This window comes from Tamandua tetradactyla, chromosome 7, assembly GCF_023851605.1.
Source record: "Tamandua tetradactyla isolate mTamTet1 chromosome 7, mTamTet1.pri, whole genome shotgun sequence".
Classification (NCBI taxonomy): Eukaryota; Metazoa; Chordata; class Mammalia; order Pilosa; family Myrmecophagidae; genus Tamandua; species Tamandua tetradactyla.
This window is the reverse complement of record NC_135333.1, coordinates 51611807-51634018: the sequence shown is the minus strand read 5'-3', so window position 1 is coordinate 51634018 and position 22212 is coordinate 51611807. Positions and strand designations below refer to the sequence as shown.

General features: G+C 36.7%; 1 protein-coding gene across 4 annotated transcripts in view; it reads right to left on the bottom strand.

The window, feature by feature from the left end:
• Window positions 1-22212, bottom strand: part of USP6NL (USP6 N-terminal like) — a 261997-nt gene that overhangs the window by 78813 nt on the left and 160972 nt on the right. For all 4 annotated transcript variants that reach the window (XM_077169438.1, XM_077169439.1, XM_077169442.1 and 1 more), the window contains 2 exons: window positions 20585-20667; window positions 16415-16454 (listed from right to left, as the gene is read on the bottom strand). In XM_077169438.1, the coding sequence (XP_077025553.1) occupies window positions 16415-16454; window positions 20585-20667 (123 nt within the window). The remainder of the gene's footprint in view (window positions 1-16414; window positions 16455-20584; window positions 20668-22212) is intronic.

Here is a 22212-nt window from a genome sequence, read left to right as displayed (position 1 = left end):
TGGCTCATGTTCACAGCAACAGAACTAGGCACCTTCACCTAAGTTGACATCTGAACCTAACTACCACACCCTAGTTTCAAAGCTTTTCAATGTCTACCCATTATCCACAAATAAAGGTGAAACTTCTTAACATAGAGCACATGGATGGGCTTTCACAATGTGGCCTCAATTCACCTTCCAGTTTTACTTTCTGCTACTAGATCTGCCATCTTGAACTGTTTGTCATTCTCAACATGCAGTGTATTTTCATGCCTGATGGACCAAAGTTTGCTATTTGTCTGCCTGTGATGCTCCTCACCATGATTTGGGAGACCTTTCCCAAAGGCTCCCATGCTCCAAGCAAACTTAACAGTCTCCTCAACATGATAGGGATGACATAATATATCATATTATATTCATCTTTTAATTTCATTACCCCAAACAGTGTTAGTTATATAAGAAAAGTTAAAACATTTTCAAATTAATCAGAATTTGCATAAGAAAAGACAACTGAACAGTATTAATGAAGTAATGAATAGCTTTCTTGGTCCTGGGGATGGTGGGGGTGGGGTGGCAGAAGAACAAATATGAATAGAGAGGCCAAAACTGTATTATTACTTTTAATAGGAGTTCAATTAGTGACCAAAAGTGAATTATAATTACAATATCTCTTATGTAGCATAACAGTAGAAATGGTATCATTCCATTTGTTGGCAACACTTTTCAAAGTGCTGCTGAAAAACTGACTTACTAATTTAGAAGTCTATACAAAATTAATATTAAATAATCCTGTTTATTTCCTACAGTCATATCACTGCATTGTATTTCTTTCAATTTTTATTTAAAAAAATTTCAAACCTACAGAACAGTTGAAAGAACTGTGCACCTTGTACATACATGCTTTGCAAAGACCTACCAATTAGGAAAATTGTGCCAGATACTATTTACATGGTAGGCTCTTTTGTTGCTGAGCCATTACAAAATCACAGACACCATGAATACTTATTCCTAAATATTTCAAGTGTGTATCAACTGAGGACAAAACATGTTCTCCTACATAATCACACTGTCTAATTAATACAGCCAAGAAATTTGAAGTTGATTCATTATTACCTAATAAGCAGTCCATATACCGAATTCCCCACTTGTCCTCAAAATGTTCCTTATAGCAATTTTGGCTTTGGAAGTTGGAGGGAGAGATTCAGGATCCAATCCAGTATCATGCATTTTATTTATTGGCTCAATTCTATAGTTTCCTTTAATTATACCAGTTTCCTCACCTTTTTCTACCTTTTATGACACAGACATTTTTTAAGAGTCTGGACGACACTAACTGGCTTTGTCTAATGCTTTACTCATGCTCAGATTCGGGTTAGATTTGGCAGGAATATTATACCTAATGCTAATTATCAATGATGCTAAAGTTTGATCACTTGGTTAAGGTGGTATTTGCCCAATTTCTCCATTAACTACTGGAAAAATTACCTTGGGACTAAATAAGTAATCAGTGCGGTATAATTTAAGACAGTGTAAATATTCTGTTCTTTAACAACTCTACAGTGATTGTATCATTCATTGATAATCCCTACTTCCATCAATCACGACACTGATGGTGCTAAAATGGTGATTTTCTTTTCTCCTAATTCTAGCATTCCTTTCACATTATTAACTGGCATTTTTCCATGAAAAACTTTTCCTTTTTAGTCTCTCTATCTTTTGAAATATCACCAAGGTCTAAGGGATAATTTTCCCCAATGTGTTATAATACATTATCATCATTCTTCTTTGGGAATTTGTTTCAATAATCCCAAATTTGGCTAGACTATCTCCTACCTGGTCATATTATTTCTGCCCTACAAATGGATCCTGTATTAGTTTGTTAAAGCTGCTGGAACACAATATACCAGTAATGGAATGGCTTTTAAAAAGGGAATTTAATAAGTTACAAGCTTAGAGTTCTAAGGCCATAAATATGTCCAAACTAAGGCATCCAGAGAAAGATACCTTGGCTAAAGGAAGACCGATCTGGGAAGGCATGTGGCTAGTGTCTGCTGGTCCTTGTTCCCGGTTCATTGCTTCCAGCTTCTGATGCCAGTGGTTTCCTCTCAAAACATCTGTGGACCTTCAGTTGGCTCCTCTTGACACAACTCCTCAGGCATCTCATGGAAAGGCACATGGCGATGTCTGCTGGGCTCTGCTCATGTCTAGGAGTCTGCTCTCTCTGCCAGCGCTCCACACCTCTCCAAACATCCGTGTCTCTGTCAGCCCTGAAGCAACTATTCTCCAAGCATCTGCATCTGAGGTTTCTCCAAAATGGTTCCCCTTTTAAAGGACTCTAGTAAACTAATCAAGACCCATCTTGAATGGGTGGAGTCACATGTCCATGTAATCAAATGGCCACACCCACAACTGGGCCTGCCACATCTCTGTGACAATCTAATCTAAGGGTTTCAGCCCTACAGTATTGAATCAGGATTAAAGGACATGGCTTTTCTGGGGTACACAACACTTTCAAACTAGCACAAGCTGTTTGGACATGCCCTGCTACTCTTTGACCTCTTCCTTGTTTTCTCGCACACAATGACTCAGGTTCACCTTATATTAACCCTATTCTAGACATGAAATCAGACATTTCTTTAAGAAATCATGGTTCTTTTTAATGGATGATGATATGGGTGCTAGATGTGCCTGCTCATCAATGCAATTTTTTAATTTAATTTTTCAAAAATACCCTAGTATAAGAAAATTCTTCTCCTCTAAGACTAACAGGATAACAAATACCAAAAAGAAAATAATGCAGAGGCCTAAATTTCCATTCTATAATCCTACGGTTTTCTCTCTCTTACCTCCACTGACTAAGAAAATGGTAACTGATGTGTTACCAGGAGCTGCTTTTACAAAGGGTTTAAATTTCAGTTAAACTTTGTAATACAACCTATTTTCTTAAGCTGATGTCATCTCCAAATCAGGAATGGCTTCTCTTACTGAGGAAAGGCATGGGTAAGGAATAAAATTGGGACCAGTATCTTCTCTTAGCTGTCAGTCTAGTCCAGTGACCTGAAACTATATTTTTAAATGCTATACAGAACCAACTGAATAGTAAGTACTCAACAACTGTTTGTTGAATCACCCACATAATATCAGTTTCTGCTCTATCTGGTTCAAGCAGTGGTTCCTCCATTATTGGCATAGTTAATAATTCAGGCAGTAAAAGTTAAACAGACACAGGATGCATACATGCATATTAAAAAGACTTATCTTCCAGAATTTAAAATCTTAGAATTTTGCTCAAATTCAAATCTTCATATTTTTATATCTCAGAACTATCTGAATATTAAGATAAAGAATAGAGAATGAACAGTGTCAAGCATGCCTAACTCTCACCAGCAGAGGTCAGAAGAGGACAAAAAGTACAAGAAAGAAAGTGGTGTCTTTTTTTACAGAATAATGTACCTTGGCATTGAAATTTCTATTGGTTGTACACTTTGAGTAAGAATTCAAACAATACAAAATTTATATAAAATTATATAAAATTATTATATAGTTTTGAAATGTACAAATAGGTTCCAGAACTCTTATATCATGCAAAACTTTACATAAAGGAACAGATGAATCTATGAAACTTCATATTTTAATATATATATATACACACACACACATATATATATGCTCCTCCTTATTAAAAACATCAATAAAGTTGAAGAAACTGCATAATCCATTATTAATACCATCCTCTGCAGAGTATGCTTATTTGTTTAAATGCCTGTTGGGGGAATCCATAGCACTTTGAAAACACCAACATTAATCCTTTTATGAGGGACTGCATTACTATCCCTATTTTGAACGGGATTTCTGTTACAGAAAAGGCTTTATGTAAAATTATAAATGGGCAAAGCTGGAATTAAAGCCATGATTTCTAAACTATCATACGTATGCTCATCTTCCCAAGATGGCAGGAAGTGTGTGCTTTCGAAAGGTTAATAAACACTTGTAGAATTAAGCTGAGCTACCATTTCCATAGACTTTATTCAATTAACAAACAGACGTACAATCTTTAAGTAGTTTCCTAGAAATGGCAGAGCTTGGTCACTGAGACTTGGCAGTTGATGCAGAGTACATGAACTTCACTCAAGCCAGTAAACCATGCGGAAATTCTGATAAATGAAGAAGTTTCCAGCCTTCGACTGCTTTGCATGTCTCTAAGTTCTCATTCCATTTTAAAGAAACCAAAACTGTAAAATGCAAGTCATGAAATATGAATGCAGTTTACATATGAAAGGCATTATGGAACCCAAACAAGCAGCGCTGAGAATGCCCCATCCCCAATAAAAGACTGACAAAGGAATATGTAATCATGTCTTATATGTAAATAAATTAAGGTATGCATAGATCACTTTTTAATGCCTTCTCATTATATTCAACTCATTAGCATAAACACTCAATTCACTGAAAGTCTAATAGCATTGGCTAAGAAATCTTTCATTGTAAAGGCACGTCTCTTTACAAAATAATAGTAGGAGGGCAACTAAACGACAATTTGGGAGTACACATATGGCCTGGTTGCAGAGGCTGAGGAACTGAGAGGCAGAAAGCTGGAACCTGGCACGGAGCTGCAAAGCCCGCAGGAGTGCAAAGATGGGAACACGTGACTAGGAAGTAAGCTAGGTTACGTGCCTTGGGCATGCTACCCTCACCAGTGCAGCCTCGTGACCAGCGACTCACCCCACACCCCATGCATGTGAACCCTGTCACCCGCTCCCATTCCCCGTGCTCCAAGTGCCTTCACCCCACCAGCCCCCAGTGCACAAACCTGTCCCACACCCTCACCCCACGTGCAGCCAAACCCAAATCTCCTGCACCCCTCCCGAGTACTACCTACCCCTCCCTGTTCCCTGCCAGTGCATAAAGGTTGTAGGCACTAACCTCCATACCGAGGCTACCCCCACCCCCTGCCCATAGTGTTGTACTCACCCCACCCTACCTGTGCTCAGCACATCCGTTTTACAGCACTTCCAGGCCCACGGATGGTGTGCACGGGCCCTGAATGATGTCATTCAGCTTTGGGAACCACACTTTACAGTAGTCCTAGAACTGTACATGCACACAGCCCTCAGCCTTGCTTCTCAACTCTGAGAAAGTGCCAACCTGCACAGCCGGGTCACATCTGCCCCAAATGAGTGAAAGCGTAACACTGACCTGCTGCCACAGCTCTACACATGCACACAAAGGGCCTTGTGCCTTAGACTAGTGCATACCAGGGTTACACCCCCCAGACAGACGGACCTGCACAGCTACATCCTCCCTGAAGGCTGGGTGCCCATGTTCATAAGCATCAGGGTAACATCCCCAACCTACACCCATACCTGCCCTGAAACAAATCACCAAACTGAGTCCCCCACCCTGTGCCCTGCTCCCTGCTATACAACCATTCGGCAAACACAAGGCCTTAGACTACTGAAAGATATCAAGTTCCAAAGTAAATCAATCAAAATATTTACATGCCACAAACACAGCAGAAGATCACTAAGCATATCACAATGCAGACAGATATACCTCTGCCTAATAACCAAATTATAAACACCAGAGGAGTCACAGACATTGGAACAACTAATCAAAGATGTTCATACAACTCTACTTAATAAAATAACTGGGATAGCAAATGACATAAAGGAGATAAAGAAGACAGTAGAAGAACACAAAGAATTTGAAGGAATAAACATAAAAATAGTGAAAATCACAGAGATTAAAGACTGTTGACCAAATAAACAACATACTGGAAGCACACAACACCGGATTTGAAGACACAGAAGAAAGAATAGGTGACATAGAGGATAGGATAATTGACATCGAAGACTCAAAGCAGCAAATGGCAAAAAAGATGGAAAAAATTGAATGGGGGAACTCAGGGAAATGATGGACAAAACAAAGTGTGCAAATATAAGAACCACTGATGTTCCAGAAGAAGAGAAGACTAAAGGGCTAGGAAGGGTAGCTGAGGATATAATGAGGGAAAACTTCTCAAACCTCACAAAGGACATAAATATACAAATTAAAGAAGCCCAAAGAACTCCAAACAGACTGAATCCAAACAGGACTTCCCAAGGCACATACTAAACAGTCTATCAAATATTGAAGAGAAGCAGAAAATCCTGAAAGCAGCAAGAGAAAAACAATCTACCACAAACAAGGAAAATCAAATAACACTGAGTTCAGAATACTTAACTAGCACCCTGAAGGAGAGAAGGCAATGGCACGATATATTCAAGATCCTGAAAGAGAAAGACATCCAGCCAAGAATTCCATATGCAGCCAAACTGTTCCTTAAAATTGAGGGAGAGATTAAAGTTTTCACAGACAAAGAAATCCTGAAAGAATTTCTCAACAAGACAATGGCCCTACAAGAAATACTAAAAGGAGTTCTGCCAGTTAAAAAGAAAGACGGGAGAGGGAGGACTGCAGGAGGGCACAGAATTGAAGAGTAACAGTAAGGGTAATTTGAGGAATACAAAGAGAAAGAGGGAAAAAAATACATAGATCTGAAACTAAAATAAAAAAGATAAGATGGTGGAATCAAGAAATGCCTTTTCAGTAATAACTTTGAATGTTAACAGACTAAACTTACCAATTAAAAGATACAGATTGGCAGAATGGATTAAGAAACATAATCCAGCTATAGGCTGCTTACAAGAGACTCATCTTAGACACATTGATACAAATAGATTGAAAGTGAAAGAATGGAAAAAGATTTTCCACACAAGTGGTAACCAAAAGAAAGCAGGAGTAGTTATACTAACATCGGACAAAATAGACTTTAAATGTAAAGACACTGGAAGAGACAAGGAAGGACACTATACACTAATTAAAGGGTCAATTCACCAAAAAAGCGTTAACAATCATAAATGTTTATGCTCCTAATCAAGGAGCTCCAAAGTAGACAAGACAGATGTTGGCAAAACTGAAGGGAGCAGTAGATGTTTCAACAATAATAGGAGATTTTAATACACCACTCTCCTCCATAGATAGAACAACCAGACAGAAGATCAACAATGAAAGAGAGAAGTTAAACAACTTGATAAAAGAATTAGACCTAACAGACAAATATATAGGTCACTGTACCCCAAAGCAGAAGGTTATACAATCTTCTCTAGTGCACATGGAACATTCTCTAGGATAGATCGTATGCTGGCGTACAAAACAGGTCTTTATAAATTTGATAACACTGAAATTGTTCAAAGTACTTTCTCTGATCACAATGGGATAAAGCTGGATCGCAATAACCACCAAAGAATGAGAACATTCACAAATATATGGAGATTAAATAACACACTCTTAAACAACCAGTGGGTCAAAGAAGAAATTGCTAGAAAATCAGCAGCTATCTGGAGATGAATGAAAATGATAGTACAAATTATCAAAACTTATGGGATGTGGCAAATGCTGTTGCTGAGAGGGAAATTTATTGCCTTAAATGCCTATGTTAAAAAACAAGAAAGAGCAAAAATCGAGGACTTAACAGCAAACCTGGAGGAACTTGAGAAAGAACAGAAAACTACTTCCAAAGCAAATAGAGAAAAGAAATAACAAATATTAAAGCAGAGATCAATGAACGGGAGGCAAAAGAACAATAAAAAGAATCAATAAAATCAAAAGTTGGTTCTTTGAGAAAATCAATAAAATCAATAGGCCACTTGCAAGAATGACAAAGAAATAAAGAGAAAGGACGGAAACAAACAAAATCAGAAATGAAAAGGGATGCATCACCACAGACCCTGAAGAAATAAAAGAGGAAATAAAAAAGAAATAAAATCATAAGAGGATACTATGAACAACTATATGCCAATGAATTAGACAACTTAGATGAAATGGACAAATTCCTGGAGACACACAAACAAGCTACACTGACTCAGGAAGAAACAGAAGATCTCAAGAAACCAATCACAAGTAAACAGATACAATCAGTCATCAAAAATCTTCCTACAAAGAAAAATCCAGGGCCAGATGGCTTCACAGGGGAGTTTTACCAAACATTCCATAAAGAACTAACACCAATCCTGCTCAACATTTCCGAAATTGAGGAAAAAGGAACTCTATCAAATGCATTTTACAAAGCTAAAATCATTTTAATACCAAAACTGGATAAAGACACTATAAGGAAGGAAAACCACAGGCCAATCTTCCTAATGAAATAGATGCAAAATTTCTCAATAAAATATTAGCAAATTGAATCCAACAGCACATTAAAACAATTATACACCATGACCAAGGGGGGTTTATACCAGGAATGCAAGGATGGTTCAACACAAGAAAATTAATATAATAAAGCACATTAACAAATCAAAAGGGAAAAATCACATGATCATCTCGATTGATGCTGAAAAAGCATTCGACAAAATTCAGCATTCTTTTCTGATAAAAATATTTCAAAAGATAGGAATTAAAGGTAACTACCTCAATATGATAAAGGGAATATACAAAAAACCAATAGCCAGCATCGTCTCCATGGAGAAAGACTGAAGCCCTTCCCCCTAAGATCAGGTGCAAGACAAGGATGCCCACTGTCACCACTGTTATTCAACATTGTGCTGGAAGTTCTAGCTAGAGCAATCAGGCAAGACAAAGAAATAAGAGGCATTCAAACTGGAAAGGAAGAAGTAAAACTCTCATTATTTGCAGATGATATGATACTATACTTGGAAGATACTGAGAAATCTACAGCAAAGTTACTTGAGCTAATATAAACAAATTCAGCAAGGTGGTGGTTTATAAAATTAATGCGCAAAAATAGTAACATTTCTATACATAAGCAATGATCTAGCTGAGGAGTCAGTTAAAGGAAAAATTCCATTCAAAACAGCAACTAAAAGAATCAAGTACTTAGGAATGAACATAAACTAGGGATGTAAAGGACTTGTATACAGAAAACTACATAACATTGCTAAAAGAAATGAAAGGAGATCTAAATAGGTGGAAAGACATTCCCTACTTGTGGAAAGGAAGGCTAAATATAGTTAAGATGTCAGTTCTCCCCATATAGATTATGGATTCAATATAGTACAAATCAAAATTCCAACAACCTACTTTCAAGATTTGGAAAAGCTAACTACCAAATTCATCTGGAAGGGAAAGAGACCCCAAATACCTAAAAGCATCCTAAAAAAGAACAAAGTGGAGGATTAACACTCCCTGACTTTAAAACCTAATATAAAGTCACAGTGGTAAAAACAGCATGGTATTGGCACAAAGACATAAGCACTGACCAATGGAATTGAATCAAAAGTGCAGAAATGGACCACCAAATCTATGGTCAACTGACTTTTGACAAGGCCCCCAAATCATCTGAACTGGGACAAAATAGTCTTTTCAATAATTGGGCATGGAAGAACTGGATATCAACAGCCAAGAGAATGAAAGAGGACCCCTATCTTACACCTACACAAAAATTAACTTAAAAACACCTAAATATAAGAATTACCACTGTAAAGTTTCTAGAAGAAAATGTAGGGAAACATCTTCAAGACCTAGTAATAGAAGGCAGCTTCCTAAACTTTACACCCAAAGCACAAGCAACAAAAGAAAAAATAGATAAATGGGAACCCTCAAATCAAATGCTTCTGCACTTTAAAAGACTGCCAAAATGGTGAAGAGGCAGCCAACTCAATGAGAGAAAATATTTGGAACATCACCTATCATACAAAGGTTTGATTTCCTGTATATACCAGATCATACAACTCATCAACAAAGGAATAAACAACCCAATTATGAAATGGACTAAAGATATGAATAGGCATTTTTCTGAAGAGCAAATACAGATGGCTCAAAAGCACATGAAGAGATGCTCATTTTCACCGCCTATATGGGAAATGCAGATCAAGACTACAATGAGATACCACCTCACACCTATAAGAATGGCTGCTATTAAACAAACAGGAAACTATAAATGTTGGAAAGAATGTGGAGAAAACGGGACACTTAATGCACTGCTGGTGGGAATGTATAATGGTGCAGTCACTATGGAAGACTGTATGGTGGTTCCTTAGGAAACTAAAGTTGCCCTATGACCCAGCAACAGCACTACTTGGTATATACCCAGAAGAGCTGAAAGCAACGACACAAACAGACATTTGCACCTCAATGTTCATAGTAGCACTATTCACAATCGTCAAGAGATGGAAACAAACCAAATGCCCATCAACAGACGAGCGGAACAACAAAATGTGTTATATACATACGATGGAATATTATGCAGCAGTGAGATAAAATGACGTCCTTAAGCACATGGCAAGATGGATGAGCCTTGAGGACATGCTGCTGAGTAAAGTTAGCCAGACACAAAAGGACAGATACTGTATGATTCCACTTTTATGACCACCATAAAGGTATAATCAGAGGCTTATAATACAGAATATAGAAGACTTAGACATACATAGAAGCTAGAGATGGGTGTAACTGTTAGCTAATGAGGTTGAACTCCAATGTAAGGCATGAAGGTGATTCTCTAGTAGGTCTAGAAGGTCTAGAAGTAATATTACCACATTGAAGATGAACAAGATTGAAAGGGGTTATATAGATCTATGTGCCCCACTGACTCACTAGAAGTATGAATGAGTTCTCCTAAGAATTACTTTAAAGATATGATTCTTGTATGAAAAACTGCTATTGCATGCTATGAGCTATGTTCAAAAGGAAACCATCAGCACTACCACAGCAACAGCAGAGGTAATTAATTGGGTGAGGGACAAGAGTTAAGAGGAGGTTTCAGATTTCCTATCTGGTGAGGGTATGTTTATTGGTTCTCTGTCTGCTGGGAACAATGAAATTATGCAAAACTGAGAATGTTGATGGACTGTGGACTTTGGGCCCTCTACATAATGCCCGATAAATGCAGGTGGCTGAAGGATGCACTGATAAGAGTAGACTGGTGAACAATGGCATATACTTATGAAAGAAGGTTGTGCTGTTACAAAAGGGAAGAAAGTCGTGAGGCACGTAACGATGTGAATGAACATGTGGGACATTTGGTGAGACAAAATTAAGTCAGAAATAAAAGGACAAAAATGATATGTTCACCTTTAGAAAATGCTTATAAGAAAACAGGGACCTAAATTGCAAACTTTTAGAGCAGACACATTTAAGTCTGGAGTGGTGATTATTCTTTCTGGATTTTGAGAGCCTGTTTTATATATATAACCTGATATTCAGAGATAAGAATGAAGCCAAGCAGGTTGGGATAAAGTCATTCAGAACATAGGGGTAAGGTAGACAGTGTCTAGGTTTTAGAACCACACATACTCTTTGAGGCCAATGGAAGAAAGGTTTATTTGGTCTGGAATTGAAATTTTCTGTAGGGCATAATCTAATTCAACCTATCTGTATAGCTCATTTGAACAACTGAAACATATGGAGCCCAGAATAAGAAAGTGGTCCTTTAATCCTGTACAGATTATTGTAATGCCTGGATACAACCTAGAGTATATTAAGCAGATAATCAAAAAGCACTGGCAAAGTCCTCTGAGGCATGGGAGAAGAAATATGGCACTATTAAACCTTACAATCAGGGAATCCCCTGATACTGTGTCAAACTTTGGGGACACCCAAATCAATAGGCCATGCCCTTGATCATGAGGCTTACTCTTGTGAAGCTTATGTAGGTAGCACAAAGGCATGCCTAAGAGTTACTTCTGGAGGACTTCTGTTGTTGTTCAGATGTGGCCTCAGTCTCTCTAAGCACAACTCTGCAAATGAAATCATTGCCATCCCTGCTATGTGGGACATGACATCCAGCGGTGAAAGTCTCCCTGGCAATGTGAGAGAGGACTCCCAGGGATGAATCCAGACTGGCACCATGGGATCAACAATTACATCCTAACCAAAAGGGGAAAAGAAGTGTAATTAATAAAGTATCTGTGGTAGAGAGAGTTCATATAGAGCCGAGAGGTTACTTTGAAGGTTGCTCTTATGCAAGTTTCAGGTAGACCTTGCTACCTATCATAACCTGCCAACTCCCAACCCAGACCATTCCAGCCAATGTGAAAGAACACCTAGGGCAATATATAAGATTCCACAAGGGTTCCAGGCACTAAAGCAACTTTCCAGAAACCTACAACTTCCAGATGGGTCCCTGGTCCAGATAAGTCCTGAAACCTAGCCCAGCATCTAGGTTTCCATCTCTCTATCCCATATGTTATAGTTTGCCAGCTGCTGGAATGCAACACACCAGAAATGGATTGGCTTTCAATAAAAGGGGATTTATTTAGTTGACATATAGTTCTTCAGAGGAAAGGCAGCTAACTTTCAACTGAGGTTCTTTCTTATGTAGAAAGGCGCAGAGCGATCTCTCCTGGCCTTCTCTCCAGGTCTCTGGGTTCCATCATCTTTCCCCCGGGTGATTCCTTTCTGCATCTCCAAAGGCCTAGGCTGAGCTGCGAATGCAGAGATGAGGTATGCTAAGATGCTTAAGCAGTGCTACATTGAGCGCTCTCATTTAAGCATGAGCCAATTAAATCAAACATATTCACCGCAGCAGGCACGCCTCCTAGCCGAATACAGATGTAATCAACAACAGATGAGGTTCACATGCCATTGGCTCATGGCCACAGCAACAGAACTAGGCACCTTCACCTAGCCAAGTTGACACCTGAATCTAACTACCACACCATATTAGTGACAGATCCTTCCAATGGCAAAAATTTAGAATTGCCATAGCCTGAACTACCCCAAAGAGAGGTATGGAAAGATCAAAGGTGATGGTGGAATTATACATAGAAGATAGGACTTAACAAATGAATATGAATGCTGAATCATTAAATTGATATCTCTTTTAGTCTCCAGTATTTTAGAGCAGCTAGATGTAAAAACCTAGAATGGTGAAACTGTAACCCATGTCAAAGTCTGAAATATGTTCTACACTTAACTGTGGTGCAGTGCTCTGAAATTTATTGCTTTTATATATATATGTTATTGTTCACAAAAAAAAGAAAGAAAAAAAAGTCAATTGTGATGATAAAAAGTATTTAAGCCCTCTATAGCCTCCTATATTCTAGAGCAGGTAGAAGGAAAAATAAAAGAGGATCATATGGTAGCTCATGACAAACTCTATCCTGTAACCACTTTTTGAAGAGTGCTTTGGAAACTATTGCTTTTTTATTTCTTTGCTTTGTATATATGTTATACTATACAATAAAAAAGTTAAAAATAATAATAGTAATCTTTAAAAGCCTCCCTCAAATGCATCTGCCACTAGTTTGTCTGCTCTTTCTTCTTTTCTGCACTCTCACAATTCCCTGAAGTACCATGATTCCTAAGCTTATGGACTTTCTGTCCTAGGAAATTACAAAAGGATAGGGAGGTTGGGGGTTAGGATTGGACAGGGAAAAATCAATATTAAGTTGTGTTCTGATTAGAGAGTGACACCATCTGACTTGAGTTTTAATGGAATTTTTTTGGCTATTTGGATGAGAAAAGACAGGCTACAGGGAGGCAGGGAGGACATGACAGAAGCAAGAAGATGGGAGGCTCCAAAAGGGAATGACCAGGGTGGCAAAAGGGGAGATGGAGAAAGACATCAGATTCTGAATACATTCTGAAGGCAAAGCTCACAGGATTGACTGCCAAGTTAGATGTGGGATATAAAAGAAAGTCAAAGATAACTCAGAAACTTCTGGACTGAATACCTGATGAGTGGAATGGCCATTTACTAAGACGTGAACATTTTATTAAGGGAATTAACATGAAAAGAGTAACAGAAGATCTAGTTTGGACATTTCTTAAAAATCTAAACATACAGAGAAGTGAGGCAGCTAAGTGAAGACACTGAAGTATATGTACAAGTATATGAAGAATAAACAAGTCAGGGGTTCAGGGAACCAAGTCTTCAACACAAAGCTGTTATTTAAAACAAAAGACCAGATGAGATCACCAAGGAAAAAAGAACAGCCACAATAGAAGTTCAAGGGCTGAGCCACAGAACATTCAAAACACAGAAATCAAGGAAATTGAGATATAGAAGTCAACGAGCAAAGAAGAATCTGAGGAGAGTGCTCTGAAGGCCAAGAAAAGAGAATATATTAAAAATGAGGCAGTGACAGAGCTCGTTAAATGCTTCAAGGGGAACACTGAGAACTGATCACTTGATGTAACAGTATAGAGGTAATTAGAAATCTTGTTAATGGCAATGGTGGAGGGATAGGGTGGGGAGTTAAAAATCTATTTAGAATGGATGGAAGAGAGAATGGTAGGAAAGAAATGGAAAAGAGAATACTGACCTTTTCCAGGGAATTCTGCTATAAAGGAAACAGAGTCAAAGCAGTAGTTGAAGAGGCAATGGAGTAAAAAGAAAACTTTTTTTAAAGGAAGTAATAATAGATTGCACTCTGATGGGAACAATCTAAGTAGAAAGAGAAAGACATCAGGAGACAGAGGGAAGAACAGAGGGGTGTCTTGAATGAGTGACATACACACTCATCATTAATGAAGGACACAGGCACAGATGAAAATGTGGTTTTGGAATCTTGTGAAGAAAACGGTAGATGTGTGTGTAGATCCTTGTGGAAGTTCTCTTCTGATTGTTTCTATTTTCCTCACAGAGTAAAAACCAAGAACATCATCTGAGAAAGGATAGAACAGTGGAAACAGAATAAATTCCATAGGAAAATCTGCATGACTGCCAGGCAGCCTTAATAGTCCAATGAGGGTCTGCGGTCACGGATTTACAGTGAAATCAGTCAAAAAGGGGGTGTGTTTTCCAGTTGCATTTAGTCAGGCAGGTGCAGGCACTGAAGAGGTAAAGAGTGGGCTTTAAGTAGAATGGTAGTTTAGAAAGAAGCAAGAGAGGCAAGGGAGTTGAAGATTTATGCAAATGAGTAATTATAATAACCTACAATAGAATCTGAGCTGAGAAAGGAGAGGGAAATGAGGGTAGTGAGAGATGGTAAGACAGCCACAGTGCAGTGGAGATAGGCAACAATGGCATCCAAGAACTAGCAAAGGCAGGGCACAAGACAAGACAGGAGATGATGGTCAGAGCATGGGAACAAGTCCATATTTTTCCATTTCAAAGTGGACTGATAGAAACTTCACTAGAGGCCAGAATTTAAAAAGTGCCCCATTAATCATTTCCTTCTCATTTTTTTTTCATAGCCACATGGACTCAGCATTCTCCACCCAAAGCACTACCATTTCATTTCACTGATACCATGCTCCCTAGTGCACCAATATTCTCCCACCTACTGTCTTCCTCTAGTCACTGGAGCTTCTCAGAGATGAGCTTCTCAAAGATGAAAATTGTTTTGTTTATCGTATTATTCTATGCAGTGCCTATTTCAGTGCTTGACACATGTTCTGCTACTCAATAACGTAGTTATTAAAAGAAAGAAATTCCTTTGCATAAACACCAAGGTTATGATACTGAAAGAGAACCAGGCAGTCATGAGAGAATTCAACTGCAAAAAAGCACATACAGGGATTTCAATATATATAAAATGGCAATTTGGGTTACCTCTTACAATCACACCACAGTTTTGTTTTTCAAAACAACATGAAGTGTAATTAGGAAGATTCTCTAAAATATTTTTCAAAAGTAAATTCCAACTTCACTTCCGTTATCCGAAACCATTCCCACCACATACACGAATTACTAAGAATAATTGCTAAAGACAGACTCACTTTCATTCTATAATTCATTATTTGTTAATAGAAAAAAGTGGGAACAGAAAAGGAGATTCTAACCAACTTAAGACATTCAATCCTTAGTTCTCATGCACACCAGGTGTGGAACCAGTTCCCTAGCTGAGCAAAATAAATAAGGAAAGGGGAAACAGTGAATTAAAAAAAATCTTGACAGGTTCACTATTTATAAGACTTCTCTAAGTCCTTAAAAAGCTAATATACATGTTTGGCTACAGAATATTTTTTGGTTATTGTTTATGGAAGATTTATTAAAGTGTCATGGAATAGTTTTGTTCCAAGGAGCTACTGGTCTAGAACAGTGCTTTATTAATAAGAAGTGTGAATGAGAATCACCTCTGAAGCTTTTTAAAAAATCCATACACCCAGGCCTCTGTCCCAGAGATTCTAATTTAGCAGAATGAGCTGGGTCCTGAATAACCATGTTTTAAAGAGGCTCTATATTCTGAAGCACTCCTGGATAAGAACTGCCAGTCTAGCAGAATGCAAGTCTTCTACTGGTAGCTACTACTTTTCCTTATTTTCAAGTATGTACCAGAAGTCTCCTAAAATGATTTCACCATAATCTGAATTGCTTTCTTAGAGGGATACAATCAAGATAAAATTCTAGTAATAACTGTGCCATTTATATATAATATGCACTCAAAATCACGAAGACAGTACATTTTATTCCTCTAATAAAAGTAATTCACCTATAACTATAAATAAATGAATAATAATATATTATTATAAATAAATGAAGAGTTGGACTTACTCGTTCCATAACTGCATTATGATATGGGAGCTCTTCTTCACTGCAGAGGAAAAACAGTTTATGTGAGATAGCTTTAAACTGAAATCATACAAAACATTTTACTTTTATAATTATATACCTATATATCTATAGAAAAACCATTATCTTACCATCATAAATTACATAAGCTTCCATTCCACTGAGTTCAATATAAAACAATTAGATCTCTGTAACCACAACGTCCCCAATTTTCAAATCTCTAGTCTTGTACTGTCTAATACAGTAGCCACTAGCCACAGGTGACTGTCTAAATTCAAATGTAAATTAAAATAAATTAAAATTAAAAATGCAGTCCCTCAGTCTCACTAGCCACATTTCACATGCACAATGGCCATGTAGCTAGTGCCTACCACACTGAACAGAGTACAGATATAGAACATTTCTATCACTGTGGAAAGCTCTATTGGACAGTGCTGCTCTAAACCAGCGGTCAGCAAACCTTTTCTGCAAAGGGTCTTGCAGTAAATATTTTAAGCTTTGTGGGCCATATCATCTCCATCACAACTACTCAACTCTTTCGCAGTGCAAAGCAGCACAGACAATATGTAAGCTGAGCACAACTGTATTCCCTTAAAACTTTGTTTACAAAACACGTGTAGGGCATTGTGGCCTGCAGATCACAATCTGTCAACCTCTATTCTAGACCATCATTTCTACTTTATGGTTCAAACTATAATCTAGCATATGGAAACAAAATTGCCTCATCTATGAATGGAAAAGAAAACTTAAACTTTCATTCCATGCAATAAGACAAACTTCATTTGTCAAAATGTCATGGGAATGATTTTTTAAACATATACAATAAAAGATCAAATTCACATTTTGTGACATCATCTCTGATATAATATATTCTGACAATCGTATTATCTATCAGTGATAAAATAAAAATGTGCTAACTATAAACAAACTTATGTCCTTTGAGTTGCTATCTCAGTAGCTCTGATGTTTTGGCAATATGTACAAATTCTTGCCTTAGTTTCTCGTAAGACCAAATAGCACTTTTAAAACATGACAGATTAGTATTCAAGACTTCAGTATTTTTAAAGGCACTCTTTGCTACTCTGAAATCCTTAGGTCAACCATTAAGCTGCAGACATGGAACGGTCAAAGTGTGTAATAGCCAGATCTTAGAGAGATACTCCAAATCCCTCATTTCCCAGATAAAGCACTAACATCTCCACTTTCTCACAGAAAATGATGTCTAATATAGAGATGTTCAGCATTATCTAAGCCAAAGGGTTTAAATTTAGATAAGATCTCCAGATCATGCAGAAGAAAAGAGTTGAAGATTGAGAAACCAATTTTCAAGAATAAAAGACAATCTGAAGATTAAATATAGAAAATTTTCAGATTTCATAAATGGATGGCAGAACAAGAAAGCAGTTGATTTCCTCTATGGATTTTCTTGCATTACTTCTCCAGACACAAAACTTTTTATACAGGATTTGCTCGTGCACAACACTGATCTCCAGAGAACTTTTCCTCCTCAAAGCTCTGAGTTGACATACATTAATTTTCACAGCCTTACAAGAAGAAAGGCAAGAGAATGTTACCTTAACAACAGCGACATGCAATGTTCAAAATACACCCGTAAAGTACCACACAAGCATCAAGCACAATGTCTGACACTTTGAAGAAGTTCCATAAATGTTGCTGAATGAATGTACAAATGAAAAAATGGATGCATGCCTACAAGTACATACGTATCTTTACCTTGCCACCTAAACATCCTCAAGTAGAAAAGATTTGGAAGTACCAAATTGGGGAGAGAGCAGCACCTTCCTTAAGGTCAACAAGTACAGCCAAACTGGATGACCAACTGTTTTTCTAAATAATGTTTTATTGGACACAGCCACCCTCACTCATTCACATATTGCCCATAGATGTTTCCACACTACAATGACAGAGTTGATTAGCTGCAACAGAGACGGTGTGGCCCACATAACCTAAAATAGTTATTTTCTCTGCTCCTTACAGAAAATGTTTACCAAACCCTGCTTTAGGGACCAGGGGTTTGTCCTCTAAGAAAAGGGATACCTAAAGTCTGTTTAAAGAAAACAATGTCAGTAGTAGCTATACCTCATAAATAGGAGGGAGAGAGGGAGAAAGAAAAGATGGGGGACAGAGAGAGGGAGAGAGGGAGAGAGAGAGGGAGGGAGGAAGGGAGGGAGGGAGGGAAGAATGGAGAACAAAGAAAAAAGGGAGAAGGAGAGAGAGAGAAACAGAAACATAGTCATCTCTGGAAAGAGAGAGACTAATTGAATATATCTTTTCATCTGTTATTAAACTTCAAAATAGTTACTAACTACAGTATATGTGCCTGTAATTTCTCAATAGTGGGAGGAATATTCTTGTAACTGTGAGACACATTTTAATTTGGAAACTTAAAACTTAACCTGTTAAAATTAGTAAGTTTAATATGTTGACTAAATTTGATGTTTGTTTTTGTAGTAAATGTTATGTAAGTTTAGATTTACTGTGGTTAAAATGTATAGGATGAATAGAAAGGGTCGTTAAGGCCTTTGATCACAACAGGTATTCTTTAAAAACAAAACAAAAACGCCTTTATTCAGGCTCTCATATATTTATATAGTCATAGTAAACTACAAACAGTCTGTTAAATTATTTTATAAATATACACATTTTGATAAAAGTTGAAACTGTGAACCTTGGTATTAATTTTATCTTCTCTATTTTGATATTATTTCCTTCTAATTCTTCTATTAATAATTTGTGACCAAAAAAACATTTATAGTTAAGCATTCTTTGCTGAACAGACTAGCAGTGACTATTCTGATAGAAGTGCTTAAAGTTGAAATGTTAAAAGTCAAAATGTTTAAAGTTCTCTAACTTATTAAACAAGATCTATTTCTCTGTTCTCCAAATATAACTTTATCATAAGCAAAGACCAGGGATAACTCCCTATTTCCAAGTACTAAACAAAGACATTGCTGTGTCAACATCAAGCCAGACTGGTTTGGCAACAACTTTAATATTTATTGAGAAATCTGTTATAAAATCAATTTAGTTCTATATTATATTTCTTAATTATTGTCAAGGCTTCACATATCATTGCAAGTAATGGAACTCCTAAAACTATAGTTAGATATGAACTCAGCAGTCTTCAAAGCAGGCTACAAAAAAAAGCAGTTACTGATTCCTGCTGTACAAATGAGGCATGAAATGGTTAACTTACTAGAAACCAGCAAAACTATAGAAGAACATAAATCTCCCAGAACTGCATGCTTTTTTTACCCTCAGAAAAATGTGAAACAACAAAATAGCTTCTAAGCAAACAAAAAAAAAAACCCAGAACAGAAGGAAAAAGGACTAAGAACTTTTAAGTTACTGCTATGAATGATACAAGAAAATGTTTTCCCCTCAAAATTTAACATTTTATATAAATAAAAATTCCTTGCTTTTTCCTACTTAAAATAAAACTGAGGAAAAAAAAACATTTCAATGAGAATTCAGTTACTCACTAAAGTATGTAGAATCATACAAAGTAGAGATATGAACAGAAGTGTCCAGCCTATGGAAATCTGAGTAAACAATGCCAGGACCAGAACTCACTGATTCACATCATTTGCAGGATGTTTTTAAGACTCAAAATCACTTTAACCATTTTATATGGTGAGGCCTCTATGAACTCTTTATATAAAACACTTAGGGTAAATGGAATTAATTTTGAGAAGCAATAACATGAATACATTTACAACTACAAGGAAGATCAATGGCATTTCTTTTGATTGCTCATTTTTAGGCTGCAACATACTCAAGTTCTAATTGCTAATTACTTTAAAAATACACGTATCTAAAATAAAATGTTTCATAATTATTTTTAAGTACAAACTGTTATTCATTTGCATATAATTCTGCTAAATTATTAATACAACCCATTTATTGCACTTAATAATCTTATCAAAATACAAAGAATATTTTTTGTATTGTGAACTATAGCTCCATTTCAATCAGAGAGTATAAAATTGCCAGAAATTTAATAGCAAAAAAGCAAGTTGCATTACCATTCCTGGAAGCTTATTTACAGCAATTATATTAAAAATAAAGAAAATGTACACAACAGGAAAGCAAAATAATAAAAAAAGAGAGGTTCCAATCTATGCAACTTACTGTAAAAAGCCAAATCTATCTGTGACTTTGTAAACAAGGTAATCAGCATCTTCCCAAGGCTCAATCTCTGCACCTTCTCGTCCCTAAAAGAGTGGACCAAAAAAAGTATTACTGGGAATTTATAAAACTGAATAATCTTTTAAAATAAAAAGACTAAAACACAGGAGCTGTGTTCCCTATTACTAGCAATTAAGAGCTGGAAAGGAAGCATTATCAACTTTACTTAACTTTTCTTCTTTAACTATTTTTGGCAACATAATCATTGTTTTCCAAGTTATGAACTATGGAAGGTACTGTATGTGAGCAACAGCTGACATGAAGCTAAGTCTCAGTCAGACCAGGGTTCCTGTGAGAAGCAGTCTGGGAAAGAGGGAATAATCAAAGGCTAAAAAAGGAAAGCTATTAAAAAAATAAAATACATTTTAAGCAAATGCAATCTCAGAAATATTTAAAGAACTCACCTACAAATAATTAAGTTTTAAAGTTTGTATGCAAATAAAGCTACTGAAGGATGAACTGCCAAACTTCAAATATTAGAGTGATTCTGTCTTAGAAAAAATTCAATCTTGTCTTTTCATCCAAAATTCTCAGAAAAACAGGCAAAACACCTTGTCTTTCTATGTCTTTACTTCTGAGCCATATCAATTTTAAACTATCTTTGCCAGGGTCAAAAATAATCTCAAAGTTATCAAATCCAGTGGACACTCTTCAGTCCTTAGCTAACGGACCTTTCCATGCACTTGTCAGTGACACTAACTCCCTAATTCCCAGATTTGACTCCCCATACAGCCCCACCTGTTCTTTTGGAAGCTTTCTCATGAAAAAAACTGCTGGGTGTCTGCAGATGTTCTGCCCTCATCCCACTCTAGGAACCTCACTTAGCTTGAGGTTTTTAACTGACAATGATTTGGGTAGGAACCCCAAACAATCTATACTAATCTCTCCAGTAGCAACGATTTTGTGGACATATACATCTGAGTATATTTCACAATTGCTCATGTGTTCTCCTGTGATTATGCTGTGGACAAGGATTACTGTAACTCTTCTCCAACACCTAGCACAATGCTTAGTCTGATCACTAAAGGTTAACTGCATGAAAAAAAAATGCATGCATACAAATGATAGTTATATTGGTTTTAAATAAGTTAGGCAGTAAAATAAGTTAATTAGGTTTCATTACACTAAAACTTAATCACAATAATGGGAAACTGTCCCATGTTCCAAATGACAAACTTAGAAACGAACTCTGGGAACATTAACTGTCAAGTTGAGCACTGCCTGTATGCCTCCCTGGAACAGGGTACACAGTTCAGACAGTGCTCCACAATTTCGTGTTCATGCTATTCTCACAAATAATAAAAAATAACACATAAAATTACTTGGAAATAGTATAAATAAATAAGGCATTTCTAAATTACTGATACTAGGAAATATGCAAATTGTTAATAACTGTGATTTTCTAAAGCATCAAAAACCAGATCCCAAACTAACATAAGGATAAAACACTAAGGGAAATTTCACATAAATGTGTAAATTCAAATTTTCAGATTCATGTTAAATTTATAAGTGTACATATAAGTTGTGAATAAAATGTCTATTTAATTCATATACTCACTTACTGAAATATA